This window comes from Podarcis melisellensis (assembly GCF_964234715.1).
Source record: "Podarcis melisellensis genome assembly, chromosome: 15".
Lineage (NCBI taxonomy): Eukaryota > Metazoa > Chordata > Lepidosauria > Squamata > Lacertidae > Podarcis > Podarcis melisellensis.
In genome coordinates this window covers 28,413,234-28,439,721 of record NC_138532.1, presented here as the reverse complement: position 1 = coordinate 28,439,721, position 26,488 = coordinate 28,413,234, and the positions used below count along the sequence as shown (strand labels likewise).

General features: G+C 47.4%; 1 protein-coding gene across 2 annotated transcripts in view; it reads right to left on the bottom strand.

Annotated features, from left to right (window-relative positions):
- The window catches only part of ETS1 (ETS proto-oncogene 1, transcription factor), a 98,913-nt gene that overhangs the window by 32,571 nt on the left and 39,854 nt on the right, over positions 1-26,488 (bottom strand). Inside the window, exon 1 of one of the 2 annotated variants that reach the window (XM_081889928.1) lies at positions 20,013-20,424. The exons of the other annotated variant lie outside the window; for it this stretch is intronic. Within the exon in view, the coding sequence (XP_081746054.1) occupies positions 20,013-20,094 (82 nt within the window). The 5' untranslated portion in view covers positions 20,095-20,424. Of the gene's footprint in view, positions 1-20,012; positions 20,425-26,488 lie in introns of those variants that run through there. 2 annotated transcript variants of the gene reach the window in all.

The following is a 26,488-nucleotide window of genomic DNA, read 5'->3' as shown; positions in this document are numbered from 1 at the left end:
CGTTCCCTCGTGGTTGAGAAAGAGAGAGAGAGAGAGAGAGAGAGAGAGAGAGAGAGAGAGAGAGAGCGCCTCGTAAAAGATGGCTCTGACGAAGGCAAAGGAGTGGAGGAGGTGGAAGTGAGGGGGGGGGGGCTTCATGACCACAAAGAAAACATCTCCTTGAAGCACAGACTTTTCCCAAGATATGTCATGAGATTCCCTCCCTCCCTCCTCCTCCTGTTCTCTTCCTCCCTTTCCATCTCTCCAGCCTGGCTCCTGCTGGCTGGCTGGCTGGCTGGGGCTGACTCCAGAGCCAGCCCAGATGAGTAAGGCAACTGACATGGGGAGTGGAGCCTGAGCAGGAGGAGATGAAAGGGAGGAGAGCCCAGCCTGCCTCCTCCTCCGCTGCTGCCTAGTCAGAGAGGAGGGGAGAGCCAGGACTGGGCCAGACCCTCCCAGCTGCTGCCTCTTATTAGGCCCGCCAGATTAGCAAGCACGCATTTACACACGCTGGCATGCAGCCACACACCCGGTGCAAAAGCAGCCTGGCCTCTGCAACTGAGTCTGCTAGGGCTAGAGACAAGCCTAGCTGCAGGCAACGTGGCCCAGGAACAATAACCAAGTAAAACAGGTGGGGAGAGATGGCTCGGGTTCAAATCCTAGTTCAGCTATGAAGTTGTAATCTTTTAAACTAGCCTACCTCACAGGGTTGTTGGGAGGGTAACAGAAGAAAGAGAACCTCATACAATGCGCACAGCTCCTTGGAGGAAGGCTGCAAGATAAATGCTGCCTATTTAAAGCACCCTCCCCAAAAAACCAAACTCCTGAGAACTGCAGTTTACCCCTCACAAAGCTACAATTCTCAGCATCCATAACAAACTACAGTTCATAGGTTTCTTTTTTTTAGGGGGGGACACTTTAAATGTAGAATGTGTACACTGCCAAAACATAAATCATCATCACGAGAAACCATCTCCATCATATGCATGGGGTTGTTTTGGTTTCCTTCATTCGCAGGCTGGAAGTGATAATGTATTCAATCCATAATCATATTACTTAGCATCGATACATGACATATGAAGAACTCAAGGCATTTCAGGCTGTCTGCACAGCAACCCTGCGTTCATTTCCTAAGCTAATGGATGGAGGCCTGGGCAGAGTGGCTTGCCCAAGTCTAGCTAGTGAATTCAAGGTTGGGGTGAGATTTGACCCAGGAACTTCTCATTTTACATGCTTCAATCCTGCTGCTTTGGGTTCACACATGCAGCCAACACAGAACTGAACCCCACCCAGCAGCTGATGTCAGCCCCCCATCAGAGTGACCTCAGCTGATTGACGGGTGGCCATGGTTTTGGAGAAATGGACCACTGGCAGGCCAAGATTGGCCAGCGTGGTGAACGTTCCTCACCTCTGGTGTAGACAGCACTAAGTCAGATGGAGCAAGAGGCTGACATGGCGAAAGGCACCTTGTCAAGTACTTAACCTCTGGACCTGTCAAAGAGGCGCAAAAATGTCTACAGTGTCAGCTCTAGGCTTTGCAGGGGTTCTTGGGCAAGATGGAGTCAGGGAGAGTTATGATCACCCTGCATTAACCTATCTCAACCTCACTGCAGTGTGCCCCCTCCCAAGGCAAAGGCAGCCAGACACCCAGCAATGCCAACCACCGGTGCCTGCCATGACCACAGCCTGCGACATCAGATTCTGCCCTGTACATTTCTCTCCTCGCCCCCCTTTTAGTGAGAAGATTACTGTGTGCCAATATTAAATCCCCCCCCCAACAGTTTGGGGCACACAAAGGGACAGACTAGACAGACTAGAAGCAGAAATGACGCGATGAGCATCAAAGGCTGCAACTCTTGGGACTCTTCCAGGGTTGTAACTGGAGAAGATTTCACTGAAATACATCAAGGAACTCCTGGGTCCTCCCCCCTCCCCAATTCCTCCCTAGGTGTTGTCTCTGTCCTCCTATGTTATTATTTACTCACAGTTGGATCCCAGCCTTCCTTTGAGGATCTGGGGAGAGTTTAAGACACAGAATCTCCTTCCTTTATCCTCCCAAAAACCCTGCGAGGTCCATTAAGGCTGAGAGATACAGGCAGGCACCAAATGAGCAGGGATTCAATTTTCCATGACACCATCCATGCAACCGTCTTTGCCACACCACACTTTATTATACTTCCGTTTTGCTAATGCAAAAGAGTTCTTAGGAGACCCTCTTGTTCCCTTCTCAGAGCTGCAATTCCCAGAATGGTTTAGAAGTCAATCCCAGAGAACTCTGGGAACTGTAGCTCTCAGAGGAGAATAGGAGAGGGGTCTCCTACTAACTCTCACCCCACCACTTAACAAACTACAGCTCCCAGGATTCTTTGGGGGGGGGGAACCATCACTGTTTAAAGAAGTACCATGACACTTTAAATGCATGGCATGCGTATGTGGCCTGAATATATACTGCATTTGTAACCATATACAGTGGTACCTCAAGTTAAGTACTTAATTCGTTCCGGAGGTCTGTACTTAACCTGAAACTGTTCTTAACCTGAAGCACCACTTTAGCCTATGGGGCCTCTTGCTGCCGCCGCGCTGCCGGAGCACAATTTCTGTTCTCATCCTGAAGCAAAGTTCTTAACCCGAGGTACTATTTCTGGGTTAGCAGAGTCTGTAACCTGAAGCGTATGTAACCTGAAGCATATATAACCCGAGGTACCACTGTAGGTTGATTACATATGCACATGTCAAAGGCTACCCAGGCAGAAAAAGGACTTCAATACTGACCATTTTGTGGGAAGGATGCGAGCACATCCCAGAACTTCAGAGCTGCGCATTTAAAGTGGTTTAAAGCATGCTGTAGGCCCAGTGCAACAATAATACTTTTGTAAAAAAAATGACTTTTTGCAGTTTTGAAAGTGATGGGGAAATGCCTTGAAAAGTGTGGGGTGGGCAAATGATTTTCCTATTAATCCAGGGGTCAGCAAACTTTTTCAGTAGGGGGCCAGTCCACTGTCCCTCAGACCATGTGGTGGGCCGGACTATATTTTGAAGGAAAAAAATGAATGAATTCCTATGCCCCGCAAATAACCTAGAGATGCATTTTAAATAAAATCACATATTCAACTCATGTAAAAACACCAGGCAGGCCCCACAAATAACCCAGAGATGCATTTTAAATAAAAGGACACATTCTACTCATGTAAAAACACGCTGATTCCCAGACCATCCGCGGGCCAGATTAAGAAGGCGATTGGGCCAGATCCGGCCCCTGGGCCTTAGTTTGCCTACCCATGTATTAATCCCTGGCTCATTTTGAACCTGGCCCGTGAGCAAATCAGGATTGTCATATAACCTCGCCGCAAATGAATCAGAGCAAATGCTCAATGGAGACTGGGCATAGTCAAACCACCACATATACCTCGTGTGAGCAAATCAGGATAAATGGGACTCACCATGGAGGATCCATACAGCAGATTTAATCCCTGATTTCTGTCTTTTGTTACAAAGGCTCAGGGACCACCAGGTTTCCCAGTAGCTTTGACCAAGGAGGTACAGCTACTAACATGAGTTTGACCAAACTGTGGGAGGCAGTAGAAGACAGGAGTGCCTGGCATGCTCTGGTCCATTGGGGTCATGAAGAGTTGGACACGACTAAACAACAAAATATGGCTGGCTCCATAATAGCTGCAATGCAGATACAAAAGTTGTAAAACCAAAAAGCTAAAGCAAGTGATGGTTGGAAACATCGCTTGCCCTTTCCCCTGAAGCCCTCGACAGCCACAACATTTCCCCTCAAAGCACAATGGTTGTTCCTTGGCAAGAGAATCTCTTCCTGGCTCTCATTCCCCATGGGGTGATTGTGGCAAGAATTGTAGATACAGGGAAGACAGCGTGGTCTACTCCAGGCGGTGTCAAACTACAACTCCCACCATCCCCGAGAGCTGGCCAGTGCTGACTGGGGCTGATGGGAGTTGTAGTCTCTGAGAAGCCAAGAGTGGCATAAATTGGAGTGGCACCCCATTTTATCCACACAGCAGCCCTGTGAGGTAGACTAGGCTCAGGAGACATCCCTCCTTTAATCCAGATCCTACACTACACAAGCAGTTTTACCCAACTTTTGGTGGATCGTTCCTATTTCACAAAATCTGTAGAAGACAGGTCTGCAGTGTTATAAATATTTAAATCAGTGAAAAGTGTTCTTTCATTTGATCAGGTGAGTGCAATAACAAGTGTGAGAACCCTGAAGACACTTGAGTTCAGTGAGAACTTACCAGCAGTCAAATTAACTTCAGACACTTCCTTCCAGTTACAAAATTGCATATCTGAAGGAGGGAGGGGAGGTTTCTGAGGGACGCAAATAAGTCTTAAGGACAGGGCAGGTGGGAGAAACCAACATAGCGATGCTGTTGGACTACAAGTCCCATCGGCCCCAGTCAGCATAGCCAATTGTCTGAGGGATGATGGGAGATGTAGTCCAACATCTGGAGGACAACATGTTGGCTCCCCCTGCCTTAAAGCTAGTAAGGAAAACCCACAAAGCAGACCAGGGACAATTTGAGAAAAGAGAGGGTGCATCTGACAACTTCACACTCTATTTCTCATTTTTCCCAACCTTAAATACACATCTCCAGATTTTCATATCAGTTTGTGCTTTGTTTTTAATAAAAATGAATCCTTGTGAAAATTCGTCTGTATTTGAGTGCAAATTTCACCTAATGGAGACACTGGGGTTTTTTGTTTTTGTTTTTACAATCAAGCAGTGCCTAAATTTTATGAACTAAATATATACACTACAAACCAATTTTCCATAATATAATGCCTTTCCTATGTTCCTTTCACTGATATATACATCTCTATGCACACCTTATCCTGGTATATTCATTTGTGCACAAGTTAATTGGATGAAGAGCTGAATTGCGAAATTTAGAGAGTTTAGAATTCTGTGTTTCAGTTTGTGTATTCTTTCAGAAAGTGTGGATTAGGGAGGTCTGCCTTTAAATGTGAAACTGAACCGAATTTCTCTCCCCTTCCCTGCTCCCTCCCTCCTCCTTACTTGAGCATGCCCAATGGCCATGGAAAGCTGATTGGCTGTTGGGAAGGTGGGGGCGGAGAGAGAAGACCAAGGAGAGGTGAATGGAATGGCATATCCTGGAAAGGGGCGCGGCTGGCAGGAATGCTGAATGCAAGCACTCCACACTGCAACACTTTAGCTGCAGTACGTAATACTTGGTTTTGCCTTCTCCACTCTGAAAACCAAAACAGCTTTGTAAGCAGACTAAGGGGCGGTAATAATATTTTATCTGTTCACATTTCTGCTGAAAAACAATTGCAGCGATGCTATCTATAACATTCCAATGATAAAATGATAAAAGCGTACCAATATAAATGGCACAACAATGCCATTTACCCAAACTAGCTCAGAGTATGCTGGAAAACACAGGAGAATTTGGGTAAAAGAATTCTAAGCATTTACTATTAGTGACCTGTTATCCAACTCCACACTTGAATAACTGAAACAATGCATCCAGATGCCAAGGTCTCTTTATAACCCTCTGACAGCGAACACACTGTTTACCCTACTGATGAGGTGAATGGCTGAAAAGTCTGCAATCCAGCAGGTAAAGAGAGGGCAATTTTAGGTTGCCTTCATTAGCAGTCCCTGGGCTGTGATTGGCTCCTCCAGGAAGCTACACCCCCGGCAGAGAAGCAAATGCATTTAGCAAGTGCTCTTTGCTGAAGGGTAAAAATAACCCTAGGGGGGGAACCAAAAAAACTCCCTAGAACTGTGCGATCAGATCTGCTCCTCTCTGGGTCCCCTCCCTCAAAGCTTGTGCTGATAAGGTAGCTGCCTTGACCGCAAGTTAAAAAAGAGGCCCAAATGGCAAGAGTCTTGATAGCACAAGGATGGAAGAATGAGGAAATCCTAAAGAAAGAACAGCGGCAAGAAACATTGATGAGTTATGCAGAGTTGGCTAAATTGACATACAAACTGCATGATAAGGACAACTGTGACTTTAAGGAAGAATGGGAACCTTTTACAAATTATCTAAAACAACAACAAAATGAACTGGACTCCTTGGCAGGTTTTGAATAAACATTCACAAATTTACTGGTTGATTACATGATAGATAAGGCAAGGATATGTATTATTTTATAACATGCAGAGAATAATATGTGCAGAGAAATCAGAGAGAGGAGCTGAGGAAAGTCCTTTGTGGGGGGGGGGGGAGGGAGAGATTGAAGGGGGGGGAAAGGGGGGAAATAACGTATGTGATTATATGGTCTGATAATTTGTTATGCTGAAATTGCTTAATAAAAATATTTTTTAAAAAGAGAGAGGCCCAAACAGCTCCCAGGGTAGCCAAACAGAGGGAGTTGTTCCTCCAGGCAGTTCCTTCTACACCAGGGTGACCTGAGGTAAAAGAGGACAGGGTTCCTGAGCCTTTATGAGTGTAAAACAACCTTAAGAAGACATATGAAGGCAGCCCTGCATATATATATTTTAATGTTTAATGCTTTATTGTTTTTATATATGTTGGAAGCCGCCCAGAGTGGCTGGGGAAACCCAGTCAGATGGGTGTGTGTGTGTGTTATAAATAATAAAAATATTACTACTACAGTGGTACCTCGGGTTAAGAACTTAATTTGTTCTGGAGATCTGTTCTTAACCTGAAACTGTACTTAACCTGAAGCACCACTTTAGCTAATGGGGCCTCCCGCTGCTGCTACACCACCGCTGCATGATTTCTGTTCTCATCCTTAAGCAAAGTTCTTAACCCGAGGTACTATTTCTGGATTAGCAGAGTCTGTAACCTGAAGCGTCTGTAACCTGAAATGTCTGTAACCTGAAGCATCTGTAACACAAGGTACCACTGTACTGCTACTGAATAGGATGTCCCTATTTTTATCAGAGAAATGTTGGTGGGTATGCCAGGGCCATCTCGCCCAACCCCCTGCAATGCAGGAATCTTTTGCCCAACATGGGGGTCAAACCCACAGCCCTGAGATCAAGAGTCTCACGCTCTACCACCTGAGCTAACCCAGTTGGGAACATGGTGCCTGGGCTGAAAAACCCCTCTTCTTCCTTTCAGCAGGTGAAGCTGCTCTTTTGGGAGCAAATGGAAACAGCTGGCCCCTCTCTAGCTGGGAAACGCGGCATCCTCGACTCATGCAAAAACTGCGAGCCTTGGGGTCGAGCGCTGAGTCACCGGCGGAGCCAAAAAACTGGAAGCCAAACAACAGATTCCAGCCAGATGGGTCATCTGCAACTCAACCTAACCGGGGGATGACGTGGTTTGCCCCCACCCTGGAGAAACATCCAGCACACCTGGGAAAAATGTGGGAAATGATGGAATCAATAAATATTTATTACCGAGTCCACAATATTTGGACGGAGAATGTAAGCATGGCCAAAGGCCAGCGGAGGGAGAGAGCTCTTGGCCGGCAAGGCAGGCCTGTTTAATTTGATATCTGCTTGGAAAAGGGGAAGCGAAGCAAGGCAGGGAAGGAGTAGCCGGCGAGAAACAGCCTTGTTGCCAAGACGAAGGACAGAAGCAGCGGCAGGAACTGGCTCTGTGTCTGTACTTTGCAATTGAAGGGCCACCCCAACACTTTGCCAGTGGGCAATTCCGTTTGAAAACTGCATGTTGTTTGCCGGATGAATGAGATTTATTATCGATTCAAAGGAATAATACAGGGTTGGCTAGTCAGGTTCAAAGATGGAGCTGTTAACACCAATGGAAATAGCTAACGTGAACATGCAATGAAACTATTTTTTCCCTAAATCTTATTTATTGATTTATTATTGATTGATGGATTGATTTTTCACCAGCAAAGACTTTACAAATTTTTACGTAAACCGTGCAATGCAATGAAACTAACTCAGCCATGAATCAAGACCGTGGGGCGACAAAACAAAATGGTAGCCGGGTAGTCATGACTGCCAACTACTAGACCATGAAGGTCTTAATCTCAGGGTTGCGGGTTCGGGCCCCATGTTAGGCAACAGATTCTTGCAATGGGGTTGGACTAGATGACTCTGGTGGTCCCTTCCAACAATTCTATGATTCTATGAACTGATCAGGATGAAAACAGCGTGGCCTGCTCGTACGTCTTTAAAAGCAAGCTGGCCAGCAGGGATCAAGAAGAGAAGCTTTTTACAAGAAAGTCAGGAGCAGGCTGCTGCTGCTGCCACCCTGATCACATCTGCAGAGTGAGCTGCTGTTAACTAAGGCTGCAGAGGAGCAGAGGCCAGCCGAAAGAGTGAAGCTGGCCACCCAGCTCAGATCTCGAGCGCTGCAGGCCTGATGTGGCGCAAAGCAAATATAGAAGCATCTGTGCATCTGAGCTGCTTTAGTCAAAGCCCTGAAAGCAACGTGCGGCAGGCGAAACCACATCTTCTGAAGTCTACCTGCTTTTCATGTGAAACTGCTATTTAAACTGCACTTGGTTGATTTTGTTTGTCGAGTCAAGAGCAGATGCCTGCCCACGCAGTTCCAAGAGTTCAGTTACAAAGTCAAGAAACCTGCTGGTTTTTTCGGGGGGAAAAAGGGGGGGGGAGAACAAAGCAGACAATCTCAAGATTGCAGCAAGGTCTGGGTCCTAAACGCCCAGCTCCATGTAGAGAAGGCATGGGGAACCTCAGGCCTGAGAATTAAATGCGACCGTTCAAGCCTTTCTATCTGTTCCTTGGGACTCTCCAGTCATACCACACTCCCCTCCTCCCCAACACTGCTCCAGGGTACATGGGCAGACAGACACCAGCAACATGCCCCAACATTATTGGCATTAAGAGGGGCAGTGATTTTATCTGGGGCGGGAAGCAACAGGACGCTCAAAACTCCATCAATAAAGATGAGAGAAAACTCTCAATACATAAACTAGGGGGGTGAAGTCCATGCTTGCTCTTCTAACCTTCCCCATGCACTCTGCAGTTGAAGCGTGGTGGGATTTGAGAGCCAGTATGGTGTAGCAGTTGGACTAGGACCAGGGAAAGACCCGGGTTTGAATCCCCACTCGAGCACAAATCTTGGGCCGGTCACTGCCTTCTCTGAGTCTAGCCTACCTCACAGGGTTGTTGTGGGGTGGGTGGGAGAACCACGTGCACCACAACGTCTGACTACAATGTTTCGGTTTAGTCGCAGGAATGCCCATGGCAGTTCTGTGGACTTCAGGGGCCCCAGGCACAAATGATGGGCTGGATGCAAGTGGCAGATCCTGTGTGGTCCATCCCACATGGGCAGATGCTGCGGGGGGTGGGTGGGTGGCATTCCAGCAGGTAGACATGGTCTTGATGTCTGTGCCTGCCTGGGTTGGGAGACCAAATACCATGGAACTCCCTGCCTATTGATATCCAGCAGGCGCCTATAACTGTATACTCTTTTCTGCACCTGCTAAGAACCTTCTGCCGAAATGCTCAGAAAGTTGATGCAAATTTTAACCTGTTGTAGTATTTTAACATTTCATATGCTTTAAAGTTTTGACTAAACTGCGGGAGGCGATGGAAGACAGGAGTGCCTGGCGTGCTCTTGTCCATGGGGTCACGAAGTGTCAGACACGACTAAATGACTAAACAACAACAACAAATGCTTTAAAGTATGGTTGCAAATTCCTTCCAATTTTATTGTTTTATCTTTCCCCACATTTCCAAAACAGGCCACTTTTTAAAAAGAAGTTCTCATGAAAAGTCACCAGCATTTTAGCATGGATGTCCTCTGATGTACACCTTTTTTTGCACATAATTTTATCTAATACGGACATTTTTGCAGAGCAATTTTCTTTAATATTTTGTATGCTATTTTCACAAATGTGTGTCTTTTTGGGCACACCTTTCCCACAATATTTGCACTTTTGTGCACATTACTTGGCTGGAGAACTGTACTGCAGAATTGGGGGAAGTGGGATTTCTGAAAGATGCCCATTTTGGTTCTCCTATTCACACTTGAAAAGTGCAAACTAGGTATGTTCACCTTTAAAACATGAGATGAATCAAATTTCTCCCCATCCCTAGTGCCAGATAATTAAAAAAAGCCCATGGCCTTGGTGGAGCTGAAATAAACATGAAATAAACAGAGGAGTTGGCTTTGATGCACTCAATTTATCAAATCTCCTATTAGTTCCCCCCCAATCAGTTTCTTTTCTTTGCCTCCTGGTAGCAAAGAGAAGCAGAGTGCAGCAGCTGAGGTTGAAAATCTGCATTGATCAAATACAGGAAATCTATTAATGTATTAAACACACAAAGCCACCAATATTGTAGCTCTAAGCTACCTATCTCCAAGAGTGAAATTATTCCCTTACTGCTGGGCTGCAGATTCCCATTTCAAAGACAACACAGATAAGGAGATAGTTTATATTGGGTCTCCAGTTAGAAGGAATTAGAAAGGAAACTCAGAAGAAGAAAACTTTTGCACACCTCTACCACAAACATCAGTCTAAGGTGGGGGGACTTCTCTCTCTCTCCCCCCCTCTCTCTCTCCCCCCCCTCTCCCCTCTCTCTTTCTCAGGGTGAGGGCAATTTTTAGCTGAGAATTGTCAGGAGGAATGAAATAATTTGCCTTTTTCAGGTCATTTTAGGTGCCAGCCTTCCCCAACCTGGTTCCCTTCAGGTGTTTTGGCCAATGGTCAGCCATTATGGGGATTAAGGTATAATCTAAAACATCTCAGATACAGGTAGGGCCCAGATTGGGAAAGATTTCTGTGTCCTCCTTTAACCCACCATGACTAACAGAAGTGCTCCGCAAAGGTATTTCTTCTGCTATCTAATATTTTTTTCAGTGGGACGGGGCAGGGCCCTTTTGCATACAGAAGAGATGCTCTCCCACTGAGACACAGCTCTAGAAACTGAGATATGAAAGCTAGGAGCTAAATGGCACCTTAAAACGAGGTTACGGGCACAACAACGGAATGTTTAGGCACCCTTTTTTTATAACAAGAATACAAGGCTGAAAATGAATGAACTGCAGCTAAAATCTTACATTCATTTTTCACATGGTCTAGTCCTCATCTGAAGACTGCAAAAAACAAAGCCATGCTTGGCCTGCCTGCCCCCCTAATATTCTTAAGAGGGTCTCTTCTCCCGTCTTCGGAGAGTGGAGGGAAGTGGGGAGGCTGAAAAGGGTCCTTCTCTCCTTCCTCTCTGCAGTTTTAAACTGAAATCAGGTGCAGTGCTGAGCCTAGAACTCGGAAACTGCTCCCACTAATGAAATTCCTTGTCGCAAAACACACCTAGAGCAATGGGAGTTTTGAACGCTGCATGGCCTCTCCCTTAAGACAGGGGAAAGGGTTAAACAGCCCCCTGCTATCTGCAACTCCTCTGCTCAAAAGTCAGCAGCTTTTGGTCGAAAGCAAAACTATCTGGGGGAAGATGTTCGTGACTGCATGTCACACCTGGTTGCGGCCTGAGATCAACACAGCAACAAAACGACAGAGACAACACAGCAACAAAACGACACAAGCAATCAATGCCCCCCCCCAGCTCATTCCACACATGAAGAAAGATCAGCTTTTGTGTAGACTCTCGTCTTTTTTTCTGGGTGAAATTTTTATTAAACTTTAAAATCTTTCCAGCCTTTAAGTTTGTTATGCATTTCTTTTTAAACTTCCCACCTTTCCTTCCATGCTGTTCTTAATCTCATGTCATCTACATACCGCATTCTAATAAGTATTCCACACTCTTCTAATTCAAATATTATCATTTTTCTTCTCCTTCTCATGCTTCAAATCCTGTTTGTGATTTAACCTGAATATGATTTTCATGTGATTTAACCTGAATGTGATTTAACCTGAATATTTTTTCAGGTATTCTTTTTCACACTGCTGCCTCTTTTGTACAACAACCTTATAGGCAGGGAAACCCGCTAAGTTCCTTCACTGTCTGCCTTTACTCTACTTATTTTACTGACTAAGGTTTATAGCATTATTTTTAGTATATATATATATATGTGTGTGTGTGTGTATACACACACACACACACACACACACACTGCACAGCTATTTGCAAGGTGGGAATGAATAAATGTCAGAACAATTTTTTGGAGTGGGGTGGGGAGGGTGGACTTCACATCAAGCGCCAACAATCCACTGTCAAGTGCTTACAGAGAAATGCAAACAGATTGTGGAACATCTGCTTGGCATGCAGAAGGTCCTGGGTTCAACCCCTGGCAACTCCAGGTAAGGCTGGAACCCTGGAGAGTCGCTGTCATTCAGTGTAGGCAATACAGAGCTGGATAGACGAGCAGCCTGATTCAGGAGAAGGCAGATTCCTAATGTTCTCCCTATAGCATGAGAGAGGTAAGTTTCCAATCCATGCCCTAACCTTTTTGCCAGCAAACATCTTTCTCTGGCACTGCAGGGGAAAAGCCAGGTAGGACTCATTTCTGCTTCTTACCATACCCTCCAACATTTCTCTGATGAAAATAGGGATGTTTTGTTCCATAATAACAGTAATTTTATTATTTATACCCCACCCATTTGACCGGGTTGCCCCAGCCACTCTGGGCTGCTTCCAAGATGTATAAAAATATAATAAAACATCACACATTAAACAACTTTCCTTTATAGGGCTGCCTTCAGAGGTCTTTTAAAGGTTGTATAGTTACTTATCTCCTTGGCTCGGGAGACATCCTACCATACCCTCCAACATTTCTCCGATGAAAATAAGGACATCCTAAGGAAAAGCAGGACATCGTGGGATCAAATCAGAAACCTGGACAGCTTCTGTAAATCCGGGACTGTCGCTGGGAAATATGGACACTTGGAGAGTCTGTTTTAGGAATATATCCTAAGTCATGTTCATATTTAATAGAGGCCAACTGGCTGTGGAAAGGGCCTCTTTTGGGCTGCATGGTTTGAACCTGCACTGATGCCTGGAGATGGATGAAGTTTGCAGAGGTGGGCAACCCAGGATGCTTGAGGAATACCAAGCCTAAAGCCTTGGTCCATCAGGGCTTCTGCCTTTCCACGCCTTGCCTGGATGATGGGGATGATGGGGATTTCATCAGGAGCCTTTTGGAGGCAAAGCCCTGTCACTATGTTCCCCCAGCTTGGCTGTGGCCTGAAGAACATAATCAGTCCTGAAACCCATTACGGGATTCTTTCAGAAGTGAATGGTGGGGAGGGATTAAACTGGATGATCTAACAGTCTGGTCCTCTTCCTTGGCTTCTAACATGGCTTCATCTACCAAGACAGAAGCTGCTGGAATGAGTGTCCTCACTAGGAGATCGTTTTTTTTTGTTTCTGTCATTTTCTGCTGCCCAAGTTTCGACTTTGCCTCAACTTTAAAATGCCCATAGTCTTCCAAGGCACAGGAAGAATCAGGTTTAGGCTTTTTAACATGCTGGAGAGAAGAGGGGTCCCTTCTGCATGAATGGGGGTGGGGTTAGGGAATTCTCTCTTCCAATTCCAATCCAAGTCCTTGATTCCCAGCCGCAGCTGCACATGCAACCGGTCCCTGCAGCTCCACCATCTACAAATAGGTTAGGCAGCTCATGACTGCCACAAGAAGTTAAAGTTTAAACGGAGAGGCCTGGCTTGGTCTGAAAGACAAAACAACCTTCCTCAGGCTCAGCCGCTCCTTTCAAGGAATCCGCCTTCTGCGTAGGCTCATTGGAGTGCATCTGGGAGAGATACCATCACCTGGCCCAATCTAGGCCCAGGAATCCCTGTTAAAAAGCCTCTTTGCTAGAAGCAATTCTACAAAGGAAGGCGTTGCCACTTTAAACAGCTCTGATCCCCAGATCTGTATACAGTTGCTTCTCTGACACCAGTGAGGAGTTTGCCATTTCATTGCTACTTAATGGTTTTCTGGTTCTCCTGATTAGAACGTCTGGATCATTACAAACAAGGAGCAATTCTTTAAGAACAGAACCACCGGTGGGGAGTGTGGCCCTCAAAACCTCTTTCTCTGGCCATTGGATCTCTCCAATGGGGCCACCCCCTCACAGGCCCTGCTTCATACCCTTGAGGGGTTTTTGGTCTGCCTAGGATGTGTCCTTGAACTCTGCCCATGCCTCTTGCCTGTCCTGATGGAGGATAGAGAGAGGGATGTGTGATTGTGTGTGTAGAAACTAGCCTCCTTCATATAAAGGCAACATTTACATCAGTTGCTCCACCCACTTTTGTCTGTGACCCCGCCCACCGCTGGCATGTGACCCTTGGAAGGTTGCCAAGAAGAGAAGGTGGCCCTCGAGTTAAAAAAATAACCATCCCTACCCTTGAACTAAGCCTGTAAGTTCTAAACTGATCCAGTGCCAACAAGAGCGATCCTGGCTGCCCATTACTAAGCAGGGGGCATATTTCCTAAAGTCTGGCAGAACAGAAATGGTACCAAGTTGCTGGGCTCCTACTTGTCCCCAGAAGCAGGCTGATGTCTGTGCCAAACAATCCTCCTGGAAGAGTTCATTCCACAGGGCAGAAAGGCAGGCAAAAGATGGCGCCTGGAATAGGGCCTTACCAGAAGATCTCTACATACTGAGAAGTGTTAGAAACTCAGATATACTGTATACTGTAATCTAATTTGCAAATGGCACCTTGAACATAGGCTGCAGTTGCCACAATGGAATGTCTAGGCATCATCCCCCCCACATGGGATATTATTATTATTATTATTACTACTACTACTGTATCATCATCATCATCATCGTCATCGTCATTTCCATTTCAACACCGCTTCATAGTTGAAAGAACAAATCTCAAAGTGGTTTACAACACATTAAAACTCCAAATAAAACAAGCCAGAATAAATCTAACTCAAGCTCCAAGGGAAAGATTTCAGGTCCTTCCCTAAGTGACATTTTGCTTTCCCCAGCCACCAACCCAACATCCAGAGATCTCCATGTAGTTGCAACTGGACCCATGCCAGTCACAAAAGACACCTGGCAAATTTCAAACACTGGTATGGAGGGGAGTGAGAGGGGTGCAAACAGGAGGCAACGCTCCCCGAGACCATTCTGAGCCATTCTGGTGGCCTTCCAGAAGTTATTGAGTTTCAGCTCCCTATATTCGTGGCCACTGACCATACTTGTTAAGGTTGGCAGGAGTTGGGGTCCAGTAACATTTTGGGAGCCACAGGGTCCCCATCCCTGAATCAGTGTCTCCTCCAAGGAACCAGCATTCTGAAGAGGACTAGTAACTTTGCTGGCATACTTGGTGATGTGAGTTGTATCTGGAGAAGGACCAAAGTCCCAGGATGCTCCAAAAGGACTCCCACATCTGTGGGACGGGGCACCAGAGGTTGTTGGGTTCTGGTTCTCATCAGCCCCAACCCACAGGGCCAGAGGCCAAGGGAAAGTGAGCGCTGTAGTCCAGCAACCTTGGAGGGCTACAAGTCGCCCAACCCTGATGCAAAGAGACAGAACTCCTGCAGAGAGAGATTCATGCTCCACACGTACTAGTCTGTGCTAGTGCACCATCCCCTGAACTTGTTGATAAATTATAAGCCCTAAAGCCATGTTCACCTGATGTTGCTTGAGGAATCCCTAGGAAAGGATGGATGTTTCCATGTGCACAAGGAATGCCTATAGTATGGATTGTTCCCAGTATCTCATCCCTGGATGTATAGAAGCTAAGCAGATCTGAAGCCTGGGATACAGGAGTACCATGAGGACTGGGAGCATGAACACAATTGACCTGCAGGGCAGCCCCTGTGTAGGCAGTCCAAAATACGTTATTTGCATTTTGTTCTCTTCTATTGTATTATTATTAACATTTTTATCCCACCTTTCCTCCAAGGAGCTCAGGGTGGCTTATATAGTTCTGTTCCTTCCCATTTTATCATCACGAAAACCCTGCGAAGTGGGTAAGGCTGAGAGGCAGTGACTGGCCCCCAAGCTCACCCAGTGAGCGTCATGGCTGGGTGGGGATTTGAACCCTGGTCTCTCAGGTCCTAGTCCAATGCTCTAACCACTGCACCACACTGCTTCTTATTAAGTTTGTGCCTCACCCTTTCAACCCTTATGGCAAACCGCGAGGGTTGAACCATGGAGAGGGAGCCAGTCATAAAGTCAAGAGTGATTCAGATCAGCAAACCCCTTGAAAACAAGAGTAAAAAAGTCAGTCCCAAAGGTATAGAAATAAATAGAAATGCTTTTATTGAAAGGAAGAAGTTTGCATACCAGCTCAGATGACCCCTCAAGACAAATGCAGTTTCTAAATCACCTATCAGGGTGGCTGGTGCTTGGAAATCTCTCCCCATTTTTGTATTCCCAGGTGGGCAGAAAAAATAAGAGGCTTATTGAGCCCTGGCTGTGCCAACATACACAGAGATGGTTTGCCTTCAACTTTGTGGGTGGGGCTACCATATGCAGATGACCTTGCTTAGACGTGGATTTCCATTGCGCCAGAGCCACAACTAAGAAGACCCTGCTATGCCCCTGACTGGCATAGGCACAGTAACAGATTTAACCACACCTAAAAGGTACTTTCCTGAGAGTACTTGCTTGGAGAAAGAGCTGCCATTCCCTGAAATATGCTGCAGAAAATCATAAGGAGCACAGGGAACTTTCTTAAACATTCAGGCAATGAGAGCTGCTAATGACACCGATTCAGACACTTCCAGATGAATAAGTACCAAACTTTCATAAAATTGTAGAGTTGGCTGGAGCACCATCTAGTTCAACCCCGTGTAAAGCAAGAGCTCAATTTTAAACTGAGGATGACCACATTGAGGATTTGGTTGCATTCTGATCCGCTGTTTTAGACCGAAATGGACCTCTGGTGTGACGAGAACACAAGCAGGGTCCTGCTTGGTCAGAGCAAAGGTCCACCTAGACCCCCCCCCGATTTCCACCAGCCAGATGCCCCTGGGAAGCCCACAAGCAGCAGCTGAAGGCAGTGGGCCACCCCTGCTGTTGCTTCACCACTGTTGCAATTGAAATTGCTGCATCTGAACACACAACTATCATTACTAATAGCCGCAGGTAGACTTGTCCTCTGTGAATCTGGCAAATCCTCTTTTAGTCAGGAGCCATCACCAGCTTGATGTAATTCAGGCCTTTGAACAGCCTCTTGCTTGATCACCTATGGTGAATAGGACTCCTCTCCAGGTGACCAGGAAGCTTTTGAAAACTGAAATAATTTGCGGGGGGGGGGGGGGGTTCTCTTCCCTACCACATCTTTTTCAGGAGGCTGATGTGCCATAAATGCCTAACCACAGATAAGGACAAGCAAGCAGAGTAGTGGGAAAGCAAGTTAGCCACAATTATTGTGGACTAGAAGCTTTTGTTTAGAAGATTTGGTTTAATAGTTGCTTAGCACTGATGTGGTGCTTTAGCGTTCTCAAAGCCCTTCACACACATTGTCCCAGTTGTCCTCCCAAGGATGTTACATTATCTCAGTTATCCTTACGACAACCCTGAAAGGTAGGGCTGGGACTGAGAGGAGAGCGCCTAGTAAGTTTAAGGCAGGATTTGAACGGAGGTCTTCATTTCATCGTTCAGTTGTTCAGCTCAACACGCCCAACACCCTGGTAATTTTCTGGATGTGAAAGAGTGCGGATGAAAAGCAATCAGAAATTTGGGTAGTGAGGATTCTGCTTTGACAAAATCTGAAGTCGCTGATCCTTCTTCATGAATGGAAAATTCTGCAATTCCCCATTCAGAAATGAAGCAAAAAACGAAAATGAAAACATCCTCTTACAATGAAAGATGATACTTTTTCCATTCTTTTAGGCTGCGTGACCTTTTTGCAAACTGATAGGATGGATTTCTGAACTTAAGTTTAGGAATCAGCAGGGCGGGCTGGATTTTGGTTGCCAGCTGTCACCTCTTTCTTCCCGTTCGCCAGGCGTTTCCACCAGCCGCTGGAACCAGCCGAAACCTGGGCCTGGTTTTTCCCAGAAACTCAGGAACAAGGCTCAGAAATGGCTGGGGGGAAGCGAGAAGTTTAACATCCGTAAATACAGATGCCAGGAGTGTACAGATGCGGAGGGTCAGCCAAGAGGAGGGTCCAGCTATGGGTGATCATCAGACTGAGCTTAACCCTTTCCCCACGCTGCAGATACAGTTTTGCTACCCGCACAAAAGAGCATCTCGGCTACATATACACCCTTTGCAAGAACCCAGCGGCTGCATTGTTAGCAGGCTACCTAGTCATACGAGGTTACTTAGCAAGCCTTTGCATTTTGCATCCAAGACTGGGCCTAAGTGTTAACCGCAAACAAGAAGAGCTAAAATTATTGATGGTCACACAGTAACTTAGCAACTAGGGCTGAAACCATCTCTCCAGATAACATCGGACACCCCTGCCCCCACCCTTCCATCAGAAAGTTTCCCCAACATCTCTTGTAGTGTGTGTGGGGAGGGGTGGGAGGCAGAGGTGCAAACGGCCCTGAAGCAGCTGTCTAGCACAGCTCCTCTCAACCTGGCGCCCTCCAGGCACTGCTGAACTACAATTCTCACCATGCCTGTAGGACACAAGAGCTGATAGGACGTTGGCTGTGCTGCTCCCTGGGGCTGATGATGGGATTTGTAGTCCAGCAGCAACTGCAGGGCTCCAGGTTGGCAGGGATTGGTTTAACATGTTGATAAATATGTCACTGAGATGTCACTAGAAAAAAAAAGTCTTGGAGGATGCAGAACTGATATTAGCAGATTGGCATATGGCAAAAGCATCCAAATCAAGGTGTTTTTTGTTTGTTTTTTTGTAATCTGCAACCAATGGATTTATAAAACCAAAGGAACAAAACTCTAAATTTCTGGATGGGGGAAAATGTGTTTGTGTGTGTTTAAGAATATTATTTTTAAAGAGTTTTTTTATAAAAAAAAGGAACAAAAGGGACCTCCATTTTATTTTCTCTCAACAAGAGATTATGGGTTGTTTTTGTCTTCTGCGTCCATATATTTATGGATTACATTCCAACCCTGCTTCAGGCCATGGTCCTAGGTGCACTTTACCTGGGAGTAAGTCCCATGGAACTCAGTGGGATTTATGTTTGAGCAGGCACGCATAGGCTTGCACTGTCAGTGTGATTCCTGTGTAAAGAGGGGTTTGAACCCAGGTTCGCCCCATCTGAGTTTTACGCCCTGTTAATTTACACTGCCCTTTTCCTCCAGCGGAACCCCCAGAAGGATGAGTTAAAAGATAGAAGCATTTTTAATAATAATAATAATAATAATAATAATAATAATAATAATAATAAAATAAATCAACCCTCCCAAAAACCTGACTTCTTAATTTAAAGAGAGAGAAGAATGAAAGAAAGCCTTCCCTCTGATATGGGATTAGAAAGCCTTATTTTTGCCCGCTTTCCCCCAACGTCCCCCCCCCTTGCCATCTCCAGCTGATCATACAAGGGAGGTAGGAGAATGTGCTACTTTCAGCAAATCTCACTTGTAAAAATGGTGTGTGATTCGTGCGCTGGTGCGGGTGGGAAGGGACGGGACATTTCAGCCCACACAGGCGCTCCGAGCCAGACCTATTAGCTCTCCTGGAGTACAGTACAGCCGCGCTCAAAACACATACAGAGAGAGAGGGAAGGGAAAGGGGAAGAGAGAGAAAAAGACAGAGGGAGGAGGGAGTGATAGGAGAAGAGAAGAGTCAATTACACCCAAAGGGGGAAAAACGCTTCCCTGGAGATTCCAGGCAGCGGCTCTCGGACTGTGATCCAACTGTCAGGAAGATGCTCCTGCCCTAACCCAAGAAACAGCCGAAAAGCCGGACAGAGCTCCCTCTTGACTTGAGATGGGAAGCCAAACCACTCGCTTGCACCATACAGCGTCCCCACGAACTCCAATTCAGGGGGAGAAAAGGAACCCCGGGAGATGGGACCCCGGGCACAAACCAAACGGTCTAGGGGTGGAAGAAAGCCGGTAGAATCGGAGAGGAAGGAGGGGGGTCCCCAGAAGAGGCGTCGCCAAAGACCGTGGAAACAGGATAGCCCATCCCAGGAAGGCGCAGTTACCGAGGAGCGAAGTTGAGCGCAGCCGTCGCCCGGGGACCCTTCGGCCCTGACCCAGGGAGAGCGGGGCCGGCCAGGCGCGTCCCGGCCAGTAACCCCGCGCGCCGTCGGGGCACGCGAAGGACCGAGAGCGCGGCGCAGCGGCCCACTTACCCGGCGAAGGGAACATCTCGGCGTCGACCTTCTCGGTCTTGATGATGGTCAGGGTGGGCTTGAGGTCCACGGCCGCCTTCATGGTCCACGAGGGGGAGGGGGGCCTTCCGGGTCGGATCCTTCGGCCCCTCTGGCCAGGAAAGCGCCCCGAGCCCGCGCCCCCGAAGTTGGAGACTCCGAGCTGCGCCCTCCGAGTCTGCCGCCGTGCGCCCCGCGCCCGCTTCTCCGCCTGCGGGGCAGCCCGACGGGCTCCGTCCGTGGCGCGCTCGCTGGCTGGCTCTGGCGCTGCCTTCCGCCTTCCCGTGCCTCGTCTCCGGGGCGTTCCTGCTCCGGCCAGCCCCGCCGCTGCCTCCTGCCTGCCCGTGGGTTTCTCTTCCAGCCCAGGAGCGGCTGTAGGCGCGGAGCTCTCTGGGCTGCCGCCGACGGGAGGAGGGAACAGGGGCCGGGCTCCGCTCCGTGACAGCGGCCGGGGTGGGACCCGCCTGCCTCCGCCCCTTCGCCGCCGCCCAGACCCTCCGCGAAGCGCCTTCGCCTCTGGACCGGGGCTCCTCTCTCTCTCTCTCTCTCTCTCGCCTTACTCCGCATTAGTTAATCCGGAGTAAGTCTCCCCTCAGGACCAGAGCTGTAATCAGGCACTGAAAGGGGAAGGCGGGAAGGGGGATGGGACTTCACGCTTTACTTGGTCCCTTGGGAGCAAAAGAAAATGGGTGCTGGTCTTGCTTTCTTCTTCATCGCCAAAGAGTCATGGGATTGTAGAGTGGGAGGGGACCCCCAAGGACCATCTAGTCCAGCCCCCTGCAATGCAGAAATGACAGCTAAAGAATCCCTGACAGGTGACCATCCTGCCTCTGCTTCAAACCTTCCCATGAAGGAGAGTCCACCACCTTCCCAGGAATCACCATCACCATTGGCATTGCCAAACCACTTAACATGCCAAATCCCTTAGCAGCTTACCGGTACATAGCACACAGTAAGATAGCGGAAAGGAAAAGCTCTATGTGACATTTAGAACCGAAAACACAAAGAAATGCATTGGTAAAAGCAGAGGAGCCATCTCAGCCTCTTCATAAAGTGGGAGGTGGTGGTTCTGCAGGGGGATGAGTTTCCTCTCTCTCTTGCACACACAGAACTGATTTTTTTTTTTTAAAAAAATCTTGCTGGTTTAATACAACGCACAGAGAGACATACATGCATACAGTGGTAGGAATTTGGGGCAGGTTGCTGGGAACTGTAGCTCTGTTAGGGGGGCACTACAGTTCCCCAGGATTGTCTGGAGGGGGAAAGAGTGTTTTCAGTGCGTGAGGGTTGAAGGCAGGCCCCTCCCCTTAATGCCCCCTTTTCATGATTTTCTTTGCCGCTAGGTTGACCAGCAATGCTACAGAAGGACGATTCTCCCTCTCTTACATATCCATTAATCATGATGAATCACAATACCTCACATTTACAGTGTCCAAAGCTCTTCACATCCATTATAGCTGTACAATTCAATACATTTTTATGGACTGAGTGTGACTTGAGAGGGCATGCATTTGACTGCGAGGACGGAGCAAGAGGTCAGCTATTACAGATCTTGCACATCTACTTTCCTGGGGGGTGGAAGGGGGATGCTACCCCAATAACTGGAGCAGGGATGGGGGAACCTGGGAGGCCCCCTCCAGATGCTGCTGGGCTACAATTCCCATCACCCCCAGCCAGCATGGCCAATGGTCAAGGCTGATGGGAGGAGTTGGAGCACAGTCATACATGAATGGCCACAGGCTCCACAGTCCCACATTACAGAATGCAAAGGGAAATTTGATGGGCTGAGAGAGCATGTGGCACAAAGCAGGAGTGGGAGACCTTTGCACATGTTCTGCTTATCAATATCCGGCTTAACAGACTAGGGTGCCCAGAACTGGACCCTGGTTCATATTAGTTCTCTGGAGTGTGTGTGGATTGGAAGGATGCTGCTGAGCAAGTTAATATGGTTTGGTCCCTGACACTGCCCTTCTTTTGTGACCATCTTATTCTGAGTCACAACCTCGAAAAAGCTCCCAAACTCTCCCACACTTGTAGCAGAGGATGGAAGACATTTTGAATTTGGGCAAGATGGACAATCTTGCTTACAGAAGATGGGTTGCCTTGGAGAAGTTCAATTCCACGAGGCAAACATGCCGGGGTGTATACTACCAAATCAGCTAGTGGGTGCAGGAACATCAAAAGAGTCCTGCTGGATCAAACCAAAGGTCCATCCATTCCTTCATCCTTTCCTTCAGTGGCCAACCAGATACCGCTGGGAGACACCCACCTCCCCAAGCAGGGCTTGAAGGAAACAGCCTACTCTGGATGGACCTGAGTGGCTGGGGCAACCCAGTCAGATGGGCGGGTACAAATAATAAAAATGTTGTTGTTGTTTACCCAGAGCCAGACTGCCCTTGATCCTGAAGGTAGCAAGGAGCCATGGATAGCTTTATCCTCCAACAATTTGTCTAACCTCCTTTTAGAGCCTTCTAAGTTTGGTGGGCATCTAAACCTGAAGAGTTCAACTCTCCCCTGTATGAAGAAGTCAACTGCCCACCTCTCAACATCACCAGATGACGTGCTGACACTTTTTCTCCTTGTCCATCATTCTGTAAACCTTCACCTTTCCCTCCCCAGGTAAAAAGCCTCAGACACTGTCACCTTTCCTTGTAAGGGAGCTTTCCAGTTCTTTGATATCTTTTTTTTTGACATGTGACGATCAAAACTGTACGTGGTGGCATTTTAACTGCCTTGTGTTTCACCCACAGGCAAGGCCGCAACCCCCTTGACTTCAATACTTGGTTCAGTTTAGTTAAAACGTTGAAGGTGGAAGAGGTTTTGTTTTGTACACGGAAAGGCGGACGTGATGCTATTTTCTGTTTGTACAACCTCTTTGTTTTATATTTGCAGGGTTGGTTTTTTAAAAGAAGAAGAAGAAAGAAAGAACAGAGGAGGGCTTTTAGTAACAAATGTGTTTTCTGAAAACAAGGGGACATTGATGAGAGACAGCCTGAAGGAATCCACAGTGGGTCCACCTTTCAGAAAATTAAGCATGTGTGAAGTTGCATTTCAAATCAGTGAGAAGTAAAAAAAAAAAAGGAGGGGGATTAAGACCCAAAAGTGCTGACTGCTTATTTCCCCCACCAATTTCACCTGAAACCAAGGATCCTTCCTTTGCAAGGAGGGGTTGGGACCGCTCCTGCCACAAAATATGCCGAGATCTCTATCACCCCAGCAGCTTGTGAGCCTAAATGAAGGTCTGGGGGGAAGGGTGTCTTGGTTTGCACATAAAGTATTTTATTGCAACTTCTGTAGCAAAAACACCCGACCACAAACGGCAGAGCACAGATAGGCGTGTATGACTCACAGAGGTCCATTTACCGGTATATACATATACATCTATATATTTATAAGCCTTTTTTATTACAAAAAAAAGAGAGTACAAACGTCATTAGCAACCTGTTTCTTGTGGTTCTTTCTGTGAGAAAACCTAACAGTCTTAGTTGCGTGCTGAGCAACTGCAATGTATTTCTTGAGACGCACTTGGTTCACACGCAGACACATCCATACTGACTTGCCGCATCAAGTGGTGAGTCACTCATGTGAACAAGTCAACCCAGATTTAGCAGGCAGCCTTTTCGTATTGCCCTATGCCAGCTAAAATGCTGGGCTTTTCAATGGATCAGTTCATATGCTCAGCTGCAGGGATCAAATGCATAACGTTGGTTTGCAGAGAAATAGCAGGGTTTACCAAACTTGGGTCTCCATCCATTTTGGGTTTTTGGACTACAACTCCCATCATCCCTAGCTAGCAAGACCAGTGGTCAGGGATGATGGGAACTGTAGTCCAAAAAACCAGATGGAGAACTAAGGTTGGGAAGCACTGTGGTGCATATGTGTGATGTGCAGAAAAGGTGTTGCGTCTTCTCCAGACCCCAATCCAAATTTCATGATCATCCACCATCGTTGTGTGAAATCCTACAGCCCAGAAATTATCGAATGTATATAAGGGGACAGAAACCCACAAATGTCACAGAACCTCCCCAAGCGTTCATCATGAGGCATGTGGGGAATGGGTGAGCGATATCTTTCAAGAATGCTTGCTGCAAAGGGAGGTGGGGACCTTACCCAGCCTGGGGCTGCAGTTTCTTGTGGGAGCCTTCCAGGGGCAGCCTGCTAGTGCAAAGAGGTCTGGGGCTCATGCTTCTGGAATGAGGAGTGTTGTGTCCTGTTATGTCGATCATTACTATCAAATCTTCCAGCAAATGGTGCGTGGATTTGCCACCTTGGGGCCTGCTCCTTTCCCCTGGAAGTCCCTATACCTTCTCAACCCTTTGCTTCCAGAACTACTAAGTGTGGCTGTATTTGCCTAATATGTGGTACATTGGTTGCTAGGCATGCAAATAGGTCTGACATGTGGGTGGGGATTGGTCTAATTATGGTTAACGATACAAAGGCTCAGGCAGTTCCCTGTGGCAGGAGAAAGCAGTCATATTCTGCTCTATTTAGGGGGCTGCCCCCAGCTGAAAGGTTCCAGTTTTCCCACGTCTCTTTTGCCATATATTTTTAATATATACAGTATAAAACATCAGGGGAAGAAGGTAGGCAGAGGAACTCATGAATGAGTGGAACATCATGACAGGAGAAGATTCGCCACAAGTCCATCTTGAGATGAATAATTGCAAAAGAGGGAATTTGGGCAAGGTTGCCAACTGCCTGAACCAGGCCCTGCTCCTATGCTTCTAATGGCAGCTCGAACTGCAGGCCTGCCTCCTTTCCGTGACAAACTTCGCCTCCTGTTCCTGCAGACTGAATTCGATGGCCGAGGTGCTCCAGAGAACAGCAGGGCAGCTTCATCACAAGCACAGACGCCACCCCCACCCCCAAGTCAGTTGGCAACCCTAGCCATGCAAGAAAGGGTTTGAAATCGAGCATAAAAGAAGCAGCTGGCTTTGGAAACGACTCATTGCAGGCTCAGATGGAGAAAGAGAGATTATGCAATTTTCACAAGCCCATAATCTCTTCTTTTTTTCTGCATTGCATTGGAATGTTGTAACTTCCAGAGGCACGGAGGAGCAAAAGCACACACACACACACCCCACCGGGTAATTCACAAGGGGGGGGGAGGCCTCGCACGATGGATATGGATGAGAAAAAGAGGCAGGGCCTGGTTCACACATAGCACCTGCAGCTTCGATGCTGGGAGGACAAGGCTGTTCAAATGCATCTGTGGTCCCCCGAGTGTGAAAGCGGGCCTGACTGTTCCTCGGTTTCCTTTCCACAGCGTTCAAGGCTCCATGCGGTTCTCAGGACGAGCATCTTCCTCCTCCCACAGCAAAACCACAAAACCTCCTGGAACGGAGCACAAAGCAGAGAGAGAGAGAGAGAGAGAGAGAGAGGCCTGCTGCTGGCCTGGGCTGTCAGCATCACTCCCTCCCCACCAAAAAAGAGGAAAAGGTTCCCACGGAAGTGATGGCCAGTAAATCCCAGACGCCAAGCCTGAAGGGAGAGCGCGAGAAGGCGGAGTGGCAGGAAGGAGCAGAGATCAGCACGGAGAAGGCCAAATCTCACATTTCTCTCAGTTGGGAAAGCTGCCTCAAACTCCTGCTTGGCTTTGTTTTGGCAAAATGACACCTCTCTATCCATTGGCTGAGAGCCTGCACACCTGAGCGGAACAGAGACGTGAAGGATTCCTCCAAGGGACCCAGTTATTGAGTTTCCACCTTGGTTTGCTTGCAGAGAAATCTTTTCATAATAGTTGATCGCCTCTGAATTTAAAATGTGTGGTTTCTTTCCCTTGTACGTAAATATTCTTTTTCTAAAGCACTTTGGTATCTTGTATGCTATAGTGGCATGGAAGTATTTTTTTTATAGATAAGTGACTATGAAATCCTCGAAAGCTGTCAGTGTAGGCAACGCTGAGGCAGATGGACCCATGATCTGACTGGGTGCAAGGCAGCTTCCTGCATCCATCCATTAAGGACCATTAAGAGTGCTGCCTTCTGACTTGGGAAGCCCGCCTCCTGGCCAATCTGCTCTCCTGGCGAAGCGAAGCAGCCCTCCTCCCTCCACACGTGTTTGGGTTTGTTGGGGTGGTTTTCTTGGACGGAGATCCTGGCTGCCCAACAATGCAACTCTTGTTTTTCTCTTGTTACGCTGCAAAGCGGCCCTGAATAGATCCATCAAAAATTATAAGCAGGGCAGCCCCCTGAGGCTCTGAAAGATCACAGACCGCATGCAGGGCCTGAACAAAGACCCCGCTCTTTCCGAACAATTAGCCCGGCTAAAAGGACATCTATCTCCTTCCATTAGGGCCACCACGTGCCTCCGAGTCATTGCATTGTACGGCTAATTAAATAACATGCCTCTCTCCCCATGCCAGTCTCCTGATTAGCTTTTCTCGGTCAGCCAGACACAGCCACGCCAGGCCCAGTGAAAGCAGCACTCTTGGTGATGCTCTGTTTGTGTTGAAAGTT